General features: G+C 33.8%; 1 protein-coding gene across 10 annotated transcripts in view; it reads right to left on the reverse strand.

The window, feature by feature from the left end:
* The window catches only part of FBXO4 (F-box protein 4), a 206908-nt gene that overhangs the window by 148565 nt on the left and 42726 nt on the right, over window positions 1-15617 (reverse strand). Inside the window, exon 7 of one of the 10 annotated variants that reach the window (XM_023536920.1) lies at window positions 3853-4882. The exons of the other annotated variants lie outside the window; for them this stretch is intronic. Coding sequence (XP_023392688.1) covers window positions 4781-4882 — 102 coding nt within the window. The 3' untranslated portion in view covers window positions 3853-4780. Of the gene's footprint in view, window positions 1-3852; window positions 4883-15617 lie in introns of those variants that run through there. 10 annotated transcript variants of the gene reach the window in all.

The raw sequence follows: 15617 nt of genomic DNA on the forward strand, positions 1-15617 counted from the left end.
GACAGAGAGAAAGGAAGCGACTGAAGGACTTGAAGTCTAGACACTGAACAATTGGCTTAGATAATCCTTTGCAAAGCACACATTGTCACACGGACTAGGGAAAAACAAGACGTGGCTGGGAGCAAAGTCAGTGGTCACACCAAGTGTTAGTGCTCAGAGACAATCTAGTCTGCATGTACTAAGAGCTACATAAACCTGCCTTGAAGCACTGCTTTAGATGTCCTTCTCACTGATGGTAGACAGCAGGTGACCCGCTACTGGGAGTCCAGCAGGAATGATGCCTGCATGCTTTCAAAACTTGCTCCATCCTACCCACCTTATATAGAATAATCTTCGTTTCAATGGCTTAGGACACTTGTATCTCTCCAGAAGAAAGGACAGAGCTCTAGGCAACTGGTAGTGATACAGGAAGGAAAGAAAGCTCCTGCCTGACCTAGGACATGATAGATGGAACCAGATCAAGATCTCACATCAACCTGGGACAGTGCTGGAACAAAGGTTAGCTTAGTTCTAAAGCCATTTTAACACAATTAGAAATCTGAAGTACTGAAAGCAAAATGTCTTTATCACACATTACAAATTCGAGGAGAAATTCTGTAGAGAATTTTTTAGAAAAAATAAATATAGCAATACTCATGTTTAAATATCAAATCCATGCTAAAGCTCTTTCGAACAGGAGGAGTAAAAGAGACCCCCCACAACAAAGCAATATCACCAGGACCATACCTGTGGTTCCTATAAGACTCATACTTAGCTAGACATGTTTATAGACACAAAGCACAAAGTCCCAGGCCACAGAGAAATAGGGGTCACAATAAGAACCATGGAGGGGTTGGAAGATATCAAAATAAATTACTGGGACACAAAGGTCTGAAAAGGGATCCAGCCCTAACCATATTGTATATGGTTATAACCATATAACCATTTTTAATCAGTATGTTCAAATTTATCTTAGTAGCTCTAGATAAAGACTAACCTCTTCTGGGATCAGGAGGGAAAACAGAAAGAAATGTGTATTTCCTAAAAACTCCAAACAGAGATCATTCACATATCCTTGATAGGTCTATATCAATACTTTGCTCTTCATTAAAAGAGGTCAGCTAAACTTAAGATAATGAAACTCCCACAACCTATTGACTTTGTTTCATTATTAACTGAAATTATCCCGCCAATATGAGACCAACTTTTTTCTTATTATTTACACATTACCCAATAGACTCCAGCTTCTTGGAATTCTAAATCTCTTAGCAATAATTTAACAGAAACATCACAATGTCTCATTGTTCTCCATGTGATTTTTCCCCAAGTCCATTATTCATTCTTTTCCTTTCCTTCTGGCTGTTCTTTCTCTTCACAATGGCTACTCCAAGTTATTAAATTTCTCATGGTACATAGGCAAATGGCTAGAAATGGGAAACAGTCTTGTATGGTTCTTATTTTATGTGTGAATACTAACCAAAGAGCAGCCCCCATTTCCACCCCTTTCTAGAATATTTGAGATTATTCTACTGTGTGTTGATTATACTCAACCAGTGAAATGGCCTTGCTGTTTATGTGTAAAGAGATATAAAGTTTTGTAATAATGTTTAAGTAAGAATATTAAATATACGTAAGACTATTTATGCTTAGTCAGTTAGACCACTTAAGAATCATGTTTGTTAGCTCTGGGTGAAATAAAAGTTGCATTAAAACTATTTGCATTGCCCACCTCTGAAAGCTAAATAGATAAAGATATAGACTGGGGACTCACTAACTATAGGAGTGTTTGCAATACGAAAGTTTTCTCTCAGGTGTAACAGATATCCATGGATTCTGTTTATATTTAGTTAGTCAATCGTTATTGAATATTACATCTGTGGAACAGAAAGTATAATACAGAGTTAGAGTTCAAGTATGAAGGTGGTCCACTGGCAGAATTCCCTCTTCCTCTGGAGAGGTCAGTCTTTTTTCTGTTCAGGCTTTCAACTGATTGGATGAAGCCCACTCACGTTGTGGAGGACAACCTGTTTTATTCAAAGTCCAGTGATGTAAATATTAATCTCATTTAAAAAATACCTTCACAGAAACAACTTGAATAATGTTTGACCAAATATCTGGGTACCATGGCCTTGTTAAGTTACACATAAAATCAACCAACACACCAAACTTCACGGAAGGTTATAAGACAGGTTGTCAAATTATAACTCATAAGCCAAATTCAGCCTGCCATTTTTATATGACTTATATGTTAAAAATGGTTTTTAAATTTTTAAATAAATGAATGGAAAAAAAATCAAAAGAACATGAAAATTATATGAAATTCAAATGTCAGAGTCCATAAATAAATATTAAAACACAGCCAGGTTCACTTATTTATATATTGTCTATGGCTGCTTTCATGCTACAGAGTCAGAGTTGTGTAGGTGCAATGGAGACCATATGGCCACAAAGCCTAAAATATTTGTTATCTAGCTCTTTATGAAGCAAGTCTGCCAACTTTTATTCTAAAAAACATTTATATAGGAAAAAAATTCATATTTATATCCTTGAAACTCAAATACAACATTTTAAACAAAAGGATATGCATAAAAAACCTCAAGTTACATTTAAATACAATAACTAGGGCATCAGAATCACATTTTATATATGGTGCTTGAGAGACACCACAGTGTCACATTTGATATGACAAGATGATAAAGATGATAAGAAGCTGTTCATTTTAAACTAGCCTTAAGTCTTTTAAAGCACTACATTAGCTTGATAAAGATGCTGTGATAATGTACTAAAAACTGGGCTATGGAAGCTAGAAGTCCAAAATCAAGATATAGCAGGGGTTTTTCCTTCTAAACGTTGTGAGGAAAGGATCTGCCCCAGTCCTCTCTCCTTGGCTTGTAAATGGCCATTTTCCCTCTGTGTCTCTTCATATTATCTTGCCTTTATGTGTATCTCTTTACGCATGCAAATTTCCCCTTTTTATAAGGGCACCAGTCATATTGGATTAGGACTTATCCTAATGACCTCACTTTAACTTGATTATCTCAATAAAGACCCTATCCCCAAATAAAGTCACATTCTGAGATACTGAGGGTTTATATTTTAACATATAAATTGGAAAGGAAAGAATTCAACCCATAATAAGCAACATAGAAGTAAAAGTTATCAACATGAACCATGGGAGTGTGAGCAATGCTCCATTTTGTTAACGTTTTAACTTAAAGCTTTGACCAATTTCGATGAAGATTTACCAAAGCATTCCTTTCTGTATCTTCAGCAAAACTAAAGCGAGAGAAAATCAATTTCTATGAGACTGATGGTATCTGAAATGTCGCCATCAGTACTCAACTTGTCAGCTCTGTCACTTTCCGCGACCAGTGCGGAACAATGGCTATTACACCCCTTCTTTCTTTCCTTCTCAATTTTCTTCATATTTTATATTTATACATCATTAGTGAATATCAATTCACATGGAAGGTTGACTTTTTGTGTAATTTTTGTCTGTACTTTCATAAGAAATTTATGTATTGCTGTGTGTTGTTTGCCACTCCATACTGTAAAGGTGCTTAGATCATACTATGTTAAACTTGTTATTTCATAAAAAGTAATGCAATTATTTGATTTAAGTGTTTTACACCCTGATATAGTTTCTTGCTTAAAAATAGGCATTTATATTATATCAATATTTTATAAAATTGATTGGGGAGTCTTGGCATGATATAAAACCATTATAATTTTTCTCTTTTAATAGAATGGGAAATAAACTCCTGATTAACATTTTAATGCAGAACTTCTGACTTTTAGAAATTGTTTACTAACATTAAGTGCAATGCCAGTATTTCTCAGTGGAGAGATGACAGAAAGGTAGCAATGACACTGTAATTTCACAAACTTCATTTCATGAAAACTCAGGGCAGTGTTTTGGGCTAAGGTGAAAGATGTTGAAATGCAGAAATACAAAATGCCAAACATTTGGAATGCTAGTTACATGATAGCACTTGCTTTGCACAGAGAGGTAGAGAAGCAGGGCTTCCCCAGGAAATGTCAGATCACAGGGCGTCTTGGGTTCCAGGATACGGGGTTGAGAATTTACTGATAGGCAATGAGGCAATGAAAAGTCACACACACACACACGCACACACACACGCACATACACTAATTAATATTTTTAAAATGAGGAATCCAAAAGATTGCTTGGGTGGGATAAGAGTAAGGCTAAAACTTGATACAACTTGGCCAACGTGGCTTCTTTGGATTAGAAATGGATTAAAAGGCTGATTAAAATTCTCACGTGCCCCCTACTGGTGACGGAGAGCTGACTGTGCAGAGAGAATATTTGATCAATTTCTCTGAAGCTGGAATAACCATGAAGGACACACTATTCCTTAATAACAAAAATATCATAAAGCAAAGTTTTCCAACAGTTGAGAGCATTATTCTCTGAAAAGTAGCCAATATTCAATAAAAGTTCAGATGGTGGGCTGAGAACAAGAGGAGAGATTTTTTCTCCAGTGGTTAAAAGACAGCTCAGCGATTCAATAACTGTGGAGAAAGAAAAAGCATAAATCATATTTTAAACACCTTGAAAAATCTGAAAATGGTATGGAAATGTACTTATAGCCACTCCAATAGGCTTTCAAGCATTATATGAGAGTGTAGCTCAAAATATCTCCTAAGAGCTATTTATCTAGCAGCATCAGAAAGTATACTTATGTATCAAATAAAGCTTACATTGTGAACCTTGAACAAGGGAGAGCAAGGTTAGACTGTTCCAATTCCTTGGAAAAAGTTTCACTCTCATATCAAATCAGAGGATGAGTCCTCTCCAGCTTCCCTCATGTCCATTCCTCTGCTGTGCCTTTTTTGCTCTACATTGCCTTCCTCTTCCTTTATACTTGATCTCTTTTCTCTAGAAGTGATAGGGACATAAATGATTAAACATTTGGGGCAGAAGAGGTGAGAAAGAAGCATTTCATTCTTCCCTTTGTATCATTTTCATCAACTGTTTTTGGCAATTTGCTAACCAGTTTTGAAAATAACCAGCTATATGCTCGCTTAGATAAACCACTTAATGCCTCTGTGTCTTAGTTTCTACATCTTTAAGACAATGAGAATGGAATACATGGTCTTTAACATCCCTTCTGACTGTAAATTCAAAAGCACTACTTACATCGTAGAGCTCAAAGAGAGCAGACCCCACTCTACTCTGCCCATTCAAATCCCAGAAACCTTCTGTGGTTTTTTCAGGAGGCAGGAATTGAATTGGAATCAAGACTTTAGACTGCTTATGGTTATTTCTACTCTATTCTAATGTCTTCTTATTTGAAGCAGAAAAGGTAGCCTATGTTTCAGAGAGACAGATGGAGATTTGAATCTATACAAGTGACTGATTTTCCAAATAATTTTTTCCAGTCCTAATGATTTAAAATATATATGTATGATTTTTATGGTCCTATATATTCAAGCATTTCTGCTATTTTTGTTGGTTATTCAATCCAGCATTACACATATGATTTTAGAATTTTCAGCTCTTTAACAGACTTGGAATTTTCTTTACCTCTCAAAGATCCCTGTCTTTGTACTTCTACTCTATTAAACTTTAAAAAAAAAAATTTGTTCTCATATACATTATTGTTTTTTTTCAATGAAAAACAACAAATTTACTAGTTAAGAAATTTAAATTTGCAAAAGATATTAAAATAAAATTCTTAAGTTTAAAAAAAGTCTTCAGCAAGCATGACTGCTCCAAATTTATAAGAATGTTTTGTATAGTATGGGTATGGTCTGTTAGGAACACTAGAGAAAAGGAATGGGTGATATAACAACTTGGAACTGACAATGTCATAAACATGTGTTTATAGAAATACAGAAAGTCAAATCACAAGCAACTGTGGTACAAAGCTGGATCCATGGCACTATGTTCTGCTATTGTTTTTGCTGACCCAGTATCCAATCCCTCTTCTGAAAACAGTACCACATTTTCATTACAAGAACTTTCTCTCCTTCACCCTCAGTTCATGTAGTTTGAAAAGTCTGTGGAAAGCCTACATGCCAGGTCTAGCCAATTAAAACACTGTCTCCTTCAGGCCACAGAGGTTGGTACCAGGATGGGCATGTAATGAAAGATGAAGTGAAGCATTAAGTATCTATTCTTGTCTCAACTCTACAACTAGTCTAATTATATTATTGTTTAAGTTCCTTAAAGTTGTGTAGTCATTTTTTCCTCCCTTTTTTCTTCAAATCTACCTCATAAAATTGTTCTGAGGATAAAATTACTTAATATATAACTTACAAAAATGTTTCCAAGCAAAATGCATTACAAATGCATATGCAATTATAATATGTATAATTGGACCACAAAACACATGTCTTGTATATATTATGTTATTATAAAAATAAGATATAAATATGCTTTGGAAAGCAAAATATAATGTAAAAACAGAAGGTGATGGTAATAATATCACATCAGTTTGCTGCTAAGCATCAGAGCATAGGTTCACTGTACTGGAGATACACTTGTTTAGTTTTTCAAGGATTTATTGAATATCACTATGTTCCAGACACATTCACTGTAGCACACATGAAGGCTACACTGGAGATTTCATATATATTCGTATTGTTTATATGTGTGCATGTATATATAGTGTATCTATTTATTAATATTTATATAAATTATGTGTCGAGAAGGAAAAATTATTTAATACATACACACATTCTCACATCACAGGTACACAACAGGAAAATATATAAAGGACTATAGCTGCTTTTGCCTTCGTGGGAAATTAATTATATCAGAGAAAGAAATCCTTGAATAAAAATCTGAGTTAAGTAATCATAAAAGGAAATTTTGTCCTTTCAAGGTTTCTATCCATGTTTCCTCTTGCTAAACTATAGAGTCCTCAAGGGAGAGCTCTTTGTTTATCATAATGATTTAATAAATTTGGAGGTATGACAAGTAGGGCTACAGTTTAGGTTATGATCATCATAGTAAGAGCTGCTCTTAAATAGTACCCATTATGTGGCAGGCACTGCTCTAAGCCCTGTACTATATTAATTCATTTTATATGTACTATAACCCTATGGGAGAGTTACTCCTATTATCCTCACTACGTAGAGTAGCCAGAGCATCATCATTATACAGTTTGAAAGTGACAAAGCTGAAGTTCAAACCTAGGCTCCAGTACTCTTGCTCTTAATCAGTATATTGCATTGCCTCCTTAGTAGCTAAAGGAAGCTGAACTCTTCTGCTTTACCAAGTCAGAGGGTCTAAATTTTTTGAGAGACAGCAGAAACAAAGGGTAAAAACAGAAAACCATGAGTATGAGTATGACCAAATAGTTGAGTTCCACATGAAAAGATGTCCAGTTAAAATTGTTTAGTGGCTGGTATAACTAACTGATGGGCTTCCTTTTAAAAAAAAAAAAAGAAAAAGAAAAGAAAAGAAAGAAAATAAAAAAGAAACAGCTTTGTTGAGATTTAATTCACATAGCATTTAGTTCATCCATTTAAAGTGTGCAATTCCACAGTTTTTAATACATTCACTGAGTTGTGCAATAATCACTCCAACCAATTTTAGGACAGTTTCATGCCCCCAAAAGAAATCCTGTTCCAAGGTAGAGTGACGTAATTGCAAACCAAATATCCAGTCTCCATCATGCTTAGGTAATAGAAAATTACAGTTAAATCAACTTCCACAAGTAGAACAGTAACATCTTATATTTGTAATTTGTATCATTTTAAGATATGCGTTCACATGTATGACTTCATTAGGTACTTCCAATGCAACTCTGTACTGTAATCAAAGGAATACTGTTTATATTTTATAAATGAGAAAACTAAAATTTAGAAATATTAAATGATGACATCAGTTCTTTGCAGAGGGGAACCGAAATCCAGGTTTCTTAATTCTAAATCCCACAAGTAGTTTATTTTTAATTAAATTTATTGGGGTGACAATGGTTAATAACATTACATAATTTTCAGGTGTACAACATTATAATTTGACATCTGTGTACTCTATTGCATGTTTACTACCCAAAGTGTAGCTTCCTTCTGTTACCATATATTTGACTCCCTTTACTCACTTCCTACTCCCCCTACCCCCTTTCCCCTCTGGTAACTACCATTCCGTTGTCTGTATCTATGAGTTTGTTTTTATTTGTTTTGTTAGTTCATTTGTTACTTTTTGTTTTATATTCCACATATGAGTGAAATCATATGGTTTTTGTCTTTTTCTGTCTGACTTATTTCACTTAGCAGAATACTTTCTTCAATCATTTTTATTGTACAATATTTTATAAAGGGTAGATAAGCAAAATATATCCATCTCTGAAATCCAATGACTTCAAAAACTCTCCTATAGCTCAAGAAGTAGTCAAAATTACATGTTTTTATCCAAATACCTACATTAGTTCATTTTCTATCACCACTAACCATCAAGATGTCACTATACAAATGAAAAACTTTTTCAACCCTTTTGCCACTCATTAAATGTCATTTAAAAAGTCTGGTGTTTGTGGTTGTTACCTAGATAATAAACTGCAATATTAAACTCTATTCATAAGTCATTCTTAAGTAAATCAAACAACAAAAGAATGAAAGTAGATAAACACTGAGAGTTTTCTTCATTTAAAATTTAACTCATATTTAATAAGAACATGCAAAAAAATTAAATTCAACATTTATTACATTCTTATTATATACCAAGCTTTGTACCAGTTTCTGGTGATACAGAAACAAATAATATCAGTTTTGAGCCATTGGCACAAATTACTTTTCAACAGTTTGCTCTTTCATCTAAGGTTTTTGTTAGGTTCACTACTATCATGTTTTGATATGTAAGCTAGCAAACTAAAAATATAAAATAAATAATAGGATACAATCAAACGGTCTTTCTTCTGATAGAAGCCAAGAAGAAAGGGTGTTTGCTTTAATTAAAAAAGAAATTAAAAATAATTTTAAATGATAACAACCAGTGATAAAGGCTTGGGAAGACCTAGCTCTTCTAGAGAGAAATTGGCAATCGATGTAAAAAAAAATGTATATCTTTAAAATATCAACATGATCACAGGAATTATAGTATCCCATTTTTCAAGAACACAGCTTCATGAAACAATCATGACATACACAAAGCTATAACCAAAGGATGATTTAAACATGATTTATAATTTATAATAACAAAAAATAGGAAGAATATAATAGACCAAAAAAAAAGATGGCTGGTTAAAATAGTTATAATACAACCATATAAAGAAGTATGATGTAAGCTTCATGATGATTAGAAGTTTTGTCTATTTTGTTCACTGCCTTATCCCTATCATCTCACACACAGGATGTTCAATAAATATTTTTTGAATGAATTCATTAAGAAAGGTATTAATGTGGCCATTAAAAATAATGCTATTAAATAATACTTAAATCCATTAAAAAGTTCTCAAAATGTGTTTTTACATTAAAAAAATCAGGTTACATAATAATGTTTATAGCATAATCACAATTTTCTTCTCTCAGTTTTATAGTGTTCTCTATTTAAAAGGACATGATTCACAGTTAAAGAATACATTTTCCTTTTAAAAATCAAAACAATAAATATTTAGTAGCTGATTTAATAAATATTTGGTAGAATAATCTAACTGGAAGTCTTCAAATCTGGTAATAGAAAGAGTAGAGCACTCTAATTCCTGAAAAGACCTCATCTGGAGCAATTTTCCATTCTAGAAACCACTTATTAGATGAAGACTCAACAGTCCCAGTCAACTAAAAACAATTAAAAAGGAAAAAAGAAACAATTACAAATACTTTTGGTTCAAATATGAAAGTATTGCCCCAGTGAATCACCCTTCCATTGTAATGAATTTCTTCATTTAAACTTTTCAATTGGCTCTCTTACCAAGAAAAGACTTTTCCCACAGGCAAAGGCTGGCTGCAAACAGCCCCACCAATGCTTCCCTTTCATAGTAATAGAGCGGAGAAATGTTTGCTCCGGGATCACAGAATCGAGTAAAAGACCCCACTCTGCCTCTTCTGCTCTCCTCAAGTTTCCTTTTGGACAATGGATGGTAAGGGTAAAAGATAGTATCCCATTCATCAAGAGTCCTAATAAAATCACAGCAGAATCTTGGCTTTGGCCACAATGTATGTTCTTATATACTCTATAAATTATAAGATCAAGTCACCTGCTGAGAGTGAGAAGGCAAGGCTAGAGTTGAGGTTAAGAATTTCAGGAGACAGCAAAAAGGTTTAGAATAATTAGAAATATACAAGAGTCCGAAGGGGATGATCACAGGAATTATCAACTAGCAATGAAGACCTATTTGAGTTTGAACAGCAGAATCCGAAGAGCCCATTCAGCATGGTTTAGTAATTTTTCAACCAATGTTCAGGAGCCCATAAATGCAAGCAAATAATGCATTTTGGGTAAGTTAATCATGCCTAAGCTTTTGCAAGGAGATCCCAGAAGATTGTCAAGCAGGGAAAGACTAGGAAGTTCTGGGTGGTGTGGGGTGGATATCATCAAACTAATCCTAAACTAGGAGTAGATACAAACTTTAAAAGAAGGACATTCAGGAGAACATAAAGCGGCAGTAACCAAACTGCCACTTCTGTTGGAATAAGGCAGTTGATGGACAGTAAGTAGGTTGTGGTCAGAGTTACGCAGCTAATAATTTAAAGTACTGGAGAAGAGTTTTAATGATGCTAAGCTCCAGGGTGTCATGATGGGAGGCTTATGTAAAGTCAAAGAGCAGTGGTTTAGTAGGGCCTGAGGAACTGTAAGAGTCAAGGGACATTAATATGAATGTTGACTCACCCAGGATGGTGATGAGGCAAAGAGTACATTCTGAGCAACCTATTTAACTCATCTAGAATTTGGGTTTTCTCCTGGAGATGTGAGAGGACAGAGTTCATGATGATGAAGATGAGAAAAGGCTATATAAATGTAGACTTCAAAAGGGAAGGATATTCAGTAGGGACAGAAAATATATGTTCTTTGGTAGTGAGGAACAAGGACACACTAATCCCTACTCCTTCCATAAAAGGTTAAAGAAATTGCCTGGCCTGATATTAAAATTAATGGATTCAAAAGCCAAGAAAATAAAGAGTAGCCATCACACATTTTCTTTACTTTTCCTCTCTGCTTCTTTTTCCATGGTCCGAAAAAATCTTTTTATTAAAATGATGTTATTTCTCAACTTAGAATAATCATAAAAAAAGAGAAAACTATCTACAATGCTTGTTCAAAATAATAATTAACTAAAATTGCAATCATAAGAGTTTTAAGGAATTGGTACTATTCCTAGAGAACTAATAAGATATTGAATTGAGGAGTTCCCTGGTTAGCTCCTACTTTTCAGATCTCAGCTTAAACATCATTTTTTCAGAGAAGCTTTTTCTGAACTTCCCACCACCACCAAGACTTCTTCATGGTAGTCATCATTTTTGTTCTTTTGCATGTTTGAACTTTCATGAATACCCTCCCACACTATTCTTTAAGTTCCATTAAGCAGTGATTTTTGAATTATTTATTTTATATATTCCCAATGTCTGCCAGATTGCCCAGCACACTGAAATTTTTTTTGGTATGAATTAATGAATGGTATGTGTCTAGATTCTCTTAGGACCCTAAAACAAGCATCACAGTTCCAAGATTTTAACATTCATATTTGGTACAGGGGACATACAAAATCTAAAAGATGCAATCATAGGAGTGGGTAGATGAAAGGAGGACCATTAAAATCAGCCACTTACCTGTATAGTATTTAAAACTATTTAGTAATATCTTAAAATTATAAATGCATTTTTATGATGGTGGTATTACTGCACCAAGTAAAGGAAGGAATCAAGATGCTAACCCAGATCTAAATCCCACTTTAGACAGTAAACTATTATAGCCTACTGGGTCCCTCTAGAGCCAGTGTACACTTGCCAGGCAGACACATTCTGTCCCTACCATATTTCCCCTCTCCTAGTCTTTTAGAAATTGATGTTAAAGCTTAGAGTGCCAAGACCAAGGAGTCAAGTAACTAATAGATATGTTCCTGGGTATGAGCATTTTAATAGTAATGTTCAGTCTGAAGTGAAGGTGAAATGTTATAGCTAGGATGAATGAAGAGTAGGTGATGACACAGGAGGCAGTGGGGAGATATTTTGGAGAGATGCTTCTTGGACTAGTAAATCATCATGGAGTAGGCATCTCTGACTCAAGCAATTAAACAAATACAAAAAGAAATAACAGTACACATAGAGCACCTGATTCGTGCTATTGTTTTAACTGGGTGTCAACTCTGATCTTCAAATTGTTTAATTGAGTCAGGTTGTAATAAGACCCCAAGGTAAATATATATTAATGTATGCAAAGGGAGTTTTAAAGAAAATTATCTAAATTATAGTAATCACTTAGCAACCTAATGTCTTCCCATTCATCTCAATATAACTTGCTAAAGTCTTAAGGGAATTTTGACAGCTAAGTTCTGAGCCAAGTTCTGAATTGAGTGATTTTGGCTTTAAAATGCCACTCTAAATTTAATTACATCAAACATATCTCATGTGTTTATTTACACAGAAATCAGTCAGCCTCCTGAATTATTTCTTGACTGTTGACATTTGAATCTACTTTTTCATAAGCATTTCTTATTAAGGAGAGTCAATGATAACAACTAATTAAGTTACAAGGAGCGCTGCTAATGTAAATGGAAAATCCTTTAACATGAATGAAATTCATCAGGTTCACTGGTATTGGCATTGTAAGTGGCTTCATTCTTTTCTTTCTTAAATCATTTAACTTAATTCCACTGTGCTCAGAGAATACCCTCTGAAAGATTTCAATCCTTTGAAACTTGTTCAGCTCACTTTATGACACATCGTATGGTCCACTGTGTTAAATATTCATGAGCATTAGAAGAACGATAAATTCTGTCATTGGTGGTTCAGTGTTCTACGTAATTCGGTTAAGTCAAGTGTTAATTTTGGTCATTTCTTCTACATATTTTTCTGTCTGTTGGATAAATATATTTTAAAACTAGAGCCAATTGATTTCTAAGAAATTGGTAGTGGGGTAAGATAGAGTATTTAAGGTTGTCTCCAAGATTTTTGGCCTAAGCAATGGGAAGGATAAGTGCTAATTAAATGTGATGAAGAAGAAAGAAAGGAAAATATGTTACCTCACTTGACTCATATCCTCCTGCACTTGTGTTATCACTGTCTCTTCCTTTATCCCCCCTCCCACCTCCTCATACTCTGAAGGACTTGATGCCTAATGAACATGCAGAAATAGTATTTAGTTGTATTGTATGATTAGGTAACACACTTCTCCTCTCACTGTGTTTTCTCATGATGTGGTATATGAAAAGAAGCCAGTCTCCTATCAAACCAGAAGAAATGAAAAGCTATTGAAAGAAGGCTCATAAAAATCCTTACAGAAACATGATCTATTTTATTATATAGTGATGGTAAAATTGGACATAAACAAATATTTCATTAATATATGTGAACATTGCATATCCTTAGCATACATCATACCTTTCAATCCACACAAACATTAAAATAAAATGTCATTCAGGCTTGTATAAATGACAAAAAGGTTCAAAGTCATTTCTCTACAGTAACAACCCTCACAAAGCTTATTCAGAGTATCTACACTAAACTCAGAAATTCGAGAATGCTCCAACAAAAAAAATAAAGATATGTAAGCATTATAGACAGATATTTGATAAAGTCATTTGAAAAAATTATTCAACTCCTCAAGTCAGGAAAGATCAGGTTAACATGGGTAATTCAAAGAATTTGTGATGTGTCACAGAGAAGTGAAATTGAGAGCAGTGATGATTGCTTTGTTTTAAGATGGAGCTGATATTTAGGATTTACATTTTATTTTTTTTAAAAAAGCTTTCTAAACTAACATGATATACTAATGTCTAATAAAAGCAAGCCTAATTGCCTCCCATTTAGATTGCAATCATAAAGGTCTGGTTTTTCTATAAAAACACTGCTCATTCTTAGATTACAGTGTATTCATAAATAAACTCCTGTATGTTATTTGTTTCATTTTTTCTAGTTAGAGAGAATGTAGCATTTACTTGCATGAAACTGTACTCAAATATTAAAGCTAAGTGGAATTAAACTGGAGGACATTTTGTTCCCTATAAATAGCAGGAAGACTGTAGCATCTACATATTAAGGCAAAGAGAAAAGAAAATAAAAAATAAATCACAAAATTTACATATTAAAATTTTATTATTTTGTCTCTCCAAAAGCTATAATTATTTTCTTACATGAGAAAATCAACAATAAAATTCATAAACCTCTGCCTTGTATTTAGATCATGTTTGCATCTTTGTGGTGATATGCCTTCTGAGAGCTAATAACATCACAATTTAGAGTCTGTGGGCTATCTTGCTTCAGATTAACACTTAAATAAAAGATTAAAGTTCAAAAGTTCACACAAACATCCCCCAAAAACACAATTCTGAGAAGGGGATCATTCCATTGTAGCACCATACCAGTTTAATACATAAATATGAATGGTATCATCACAATTTGTTCCCTAAACCTAAACTCACCAAAGTTCAATTTTGTTTCAGAATGAAAGAATATAAATAGTGGGCTATATTTGCCCTTAAATAACTCAAGTAAATTCTCTGAAAATGACTCAGTCCTTCCTTGTTTTTATATCTCCTTTCCCCTTTCTCCCACCTCCCAGGCATGTCCCCCCAAATGAAAGCAATCTTGTAGTCAATAGCTTTTTTCTTTTGCTCTTAGTCGAAAACATAGTATATCTTGCTTTGGGTGGTTATGCCAGACAATGGAGCCCAGAAGAAAGAGAAATAAAGACGAGGGCAAGAATTTAACATTTAACATTTCGAGTTAATTTAACCTGAACATGCTCTAAAATCCTCTCTAAAATATCTTGAGGATTGGGGACTGTTCTCAAACAAACTGATGCAATGCTTTCCAAATTTACAGTGAAAAAAAGTTACAGTTTCAAGGACTATTACTACCATAACTGAATGCTGAGTTTGAAATGTATGTTAAGAGTCAAATATGTATAGGCTTTTACTCTTAGAGGAAAAAAGACAAGAGTCAGAAATTTCAAATAGATATAAAATAATTAAATGTGGGATAGAGGGAACAAAAAGAGTTCCACCATTTAAACTAAGAATCAGGTGGCAACATGCTTCTTTTTCTCATCTGTATTTTACAGTTGGACATTTCCTGTAAAGTAGGGAGCAGCTGACGCTTATGTCATCTAACTTTCTTATATCAAATTAGCAAAATACTGTTTTCTCTTCTGGATAAATAAGATTAATAAGAAGAACAGCTAAGTTTTATTAAAAACTTAACTATATTTAACTCTTTACTTGAATCCATTAATGAGTTCTTTCAGTAAGCTTATAAGGAATACACCAGTGTTATTCATTTGGCCAAAGAAACCAAATCTCAGAGAAGTCAGGTAGAAAAGCCAGAATTATAATCCAGGCTGATTCCCTCCAGAGCACTCTTAACCTCTCTCCTGCAACAGCCCATAACATCAAGCCTGTGACCTTCCTTTGCATTATCCATCAAACTTGAAATTTTTCTCTTGTCATTCTTTAAATTTTATTTTATTATTCAATACCACTGTTTTCTCCTTTATACTCTTAAGATATCAT

The sequence above is a fragment of the Pteropus vampyrus genome, unplaced genomic scaffold (genome assembly GCF_000151845.1).
Source record: "Pteropus vampyrus isolate Shadow unplaced genomic scaffold, Pvam_2.0 Scaffold172, whole genome shotgun sequence".
Taxonomy (NCBI): domain Eukaryota; kingdom Metazoa; phylum Chordata; class Mammalia; order Chiroptera; family Pteropodidae; genus Pteropus; species Pteropus vampyrus.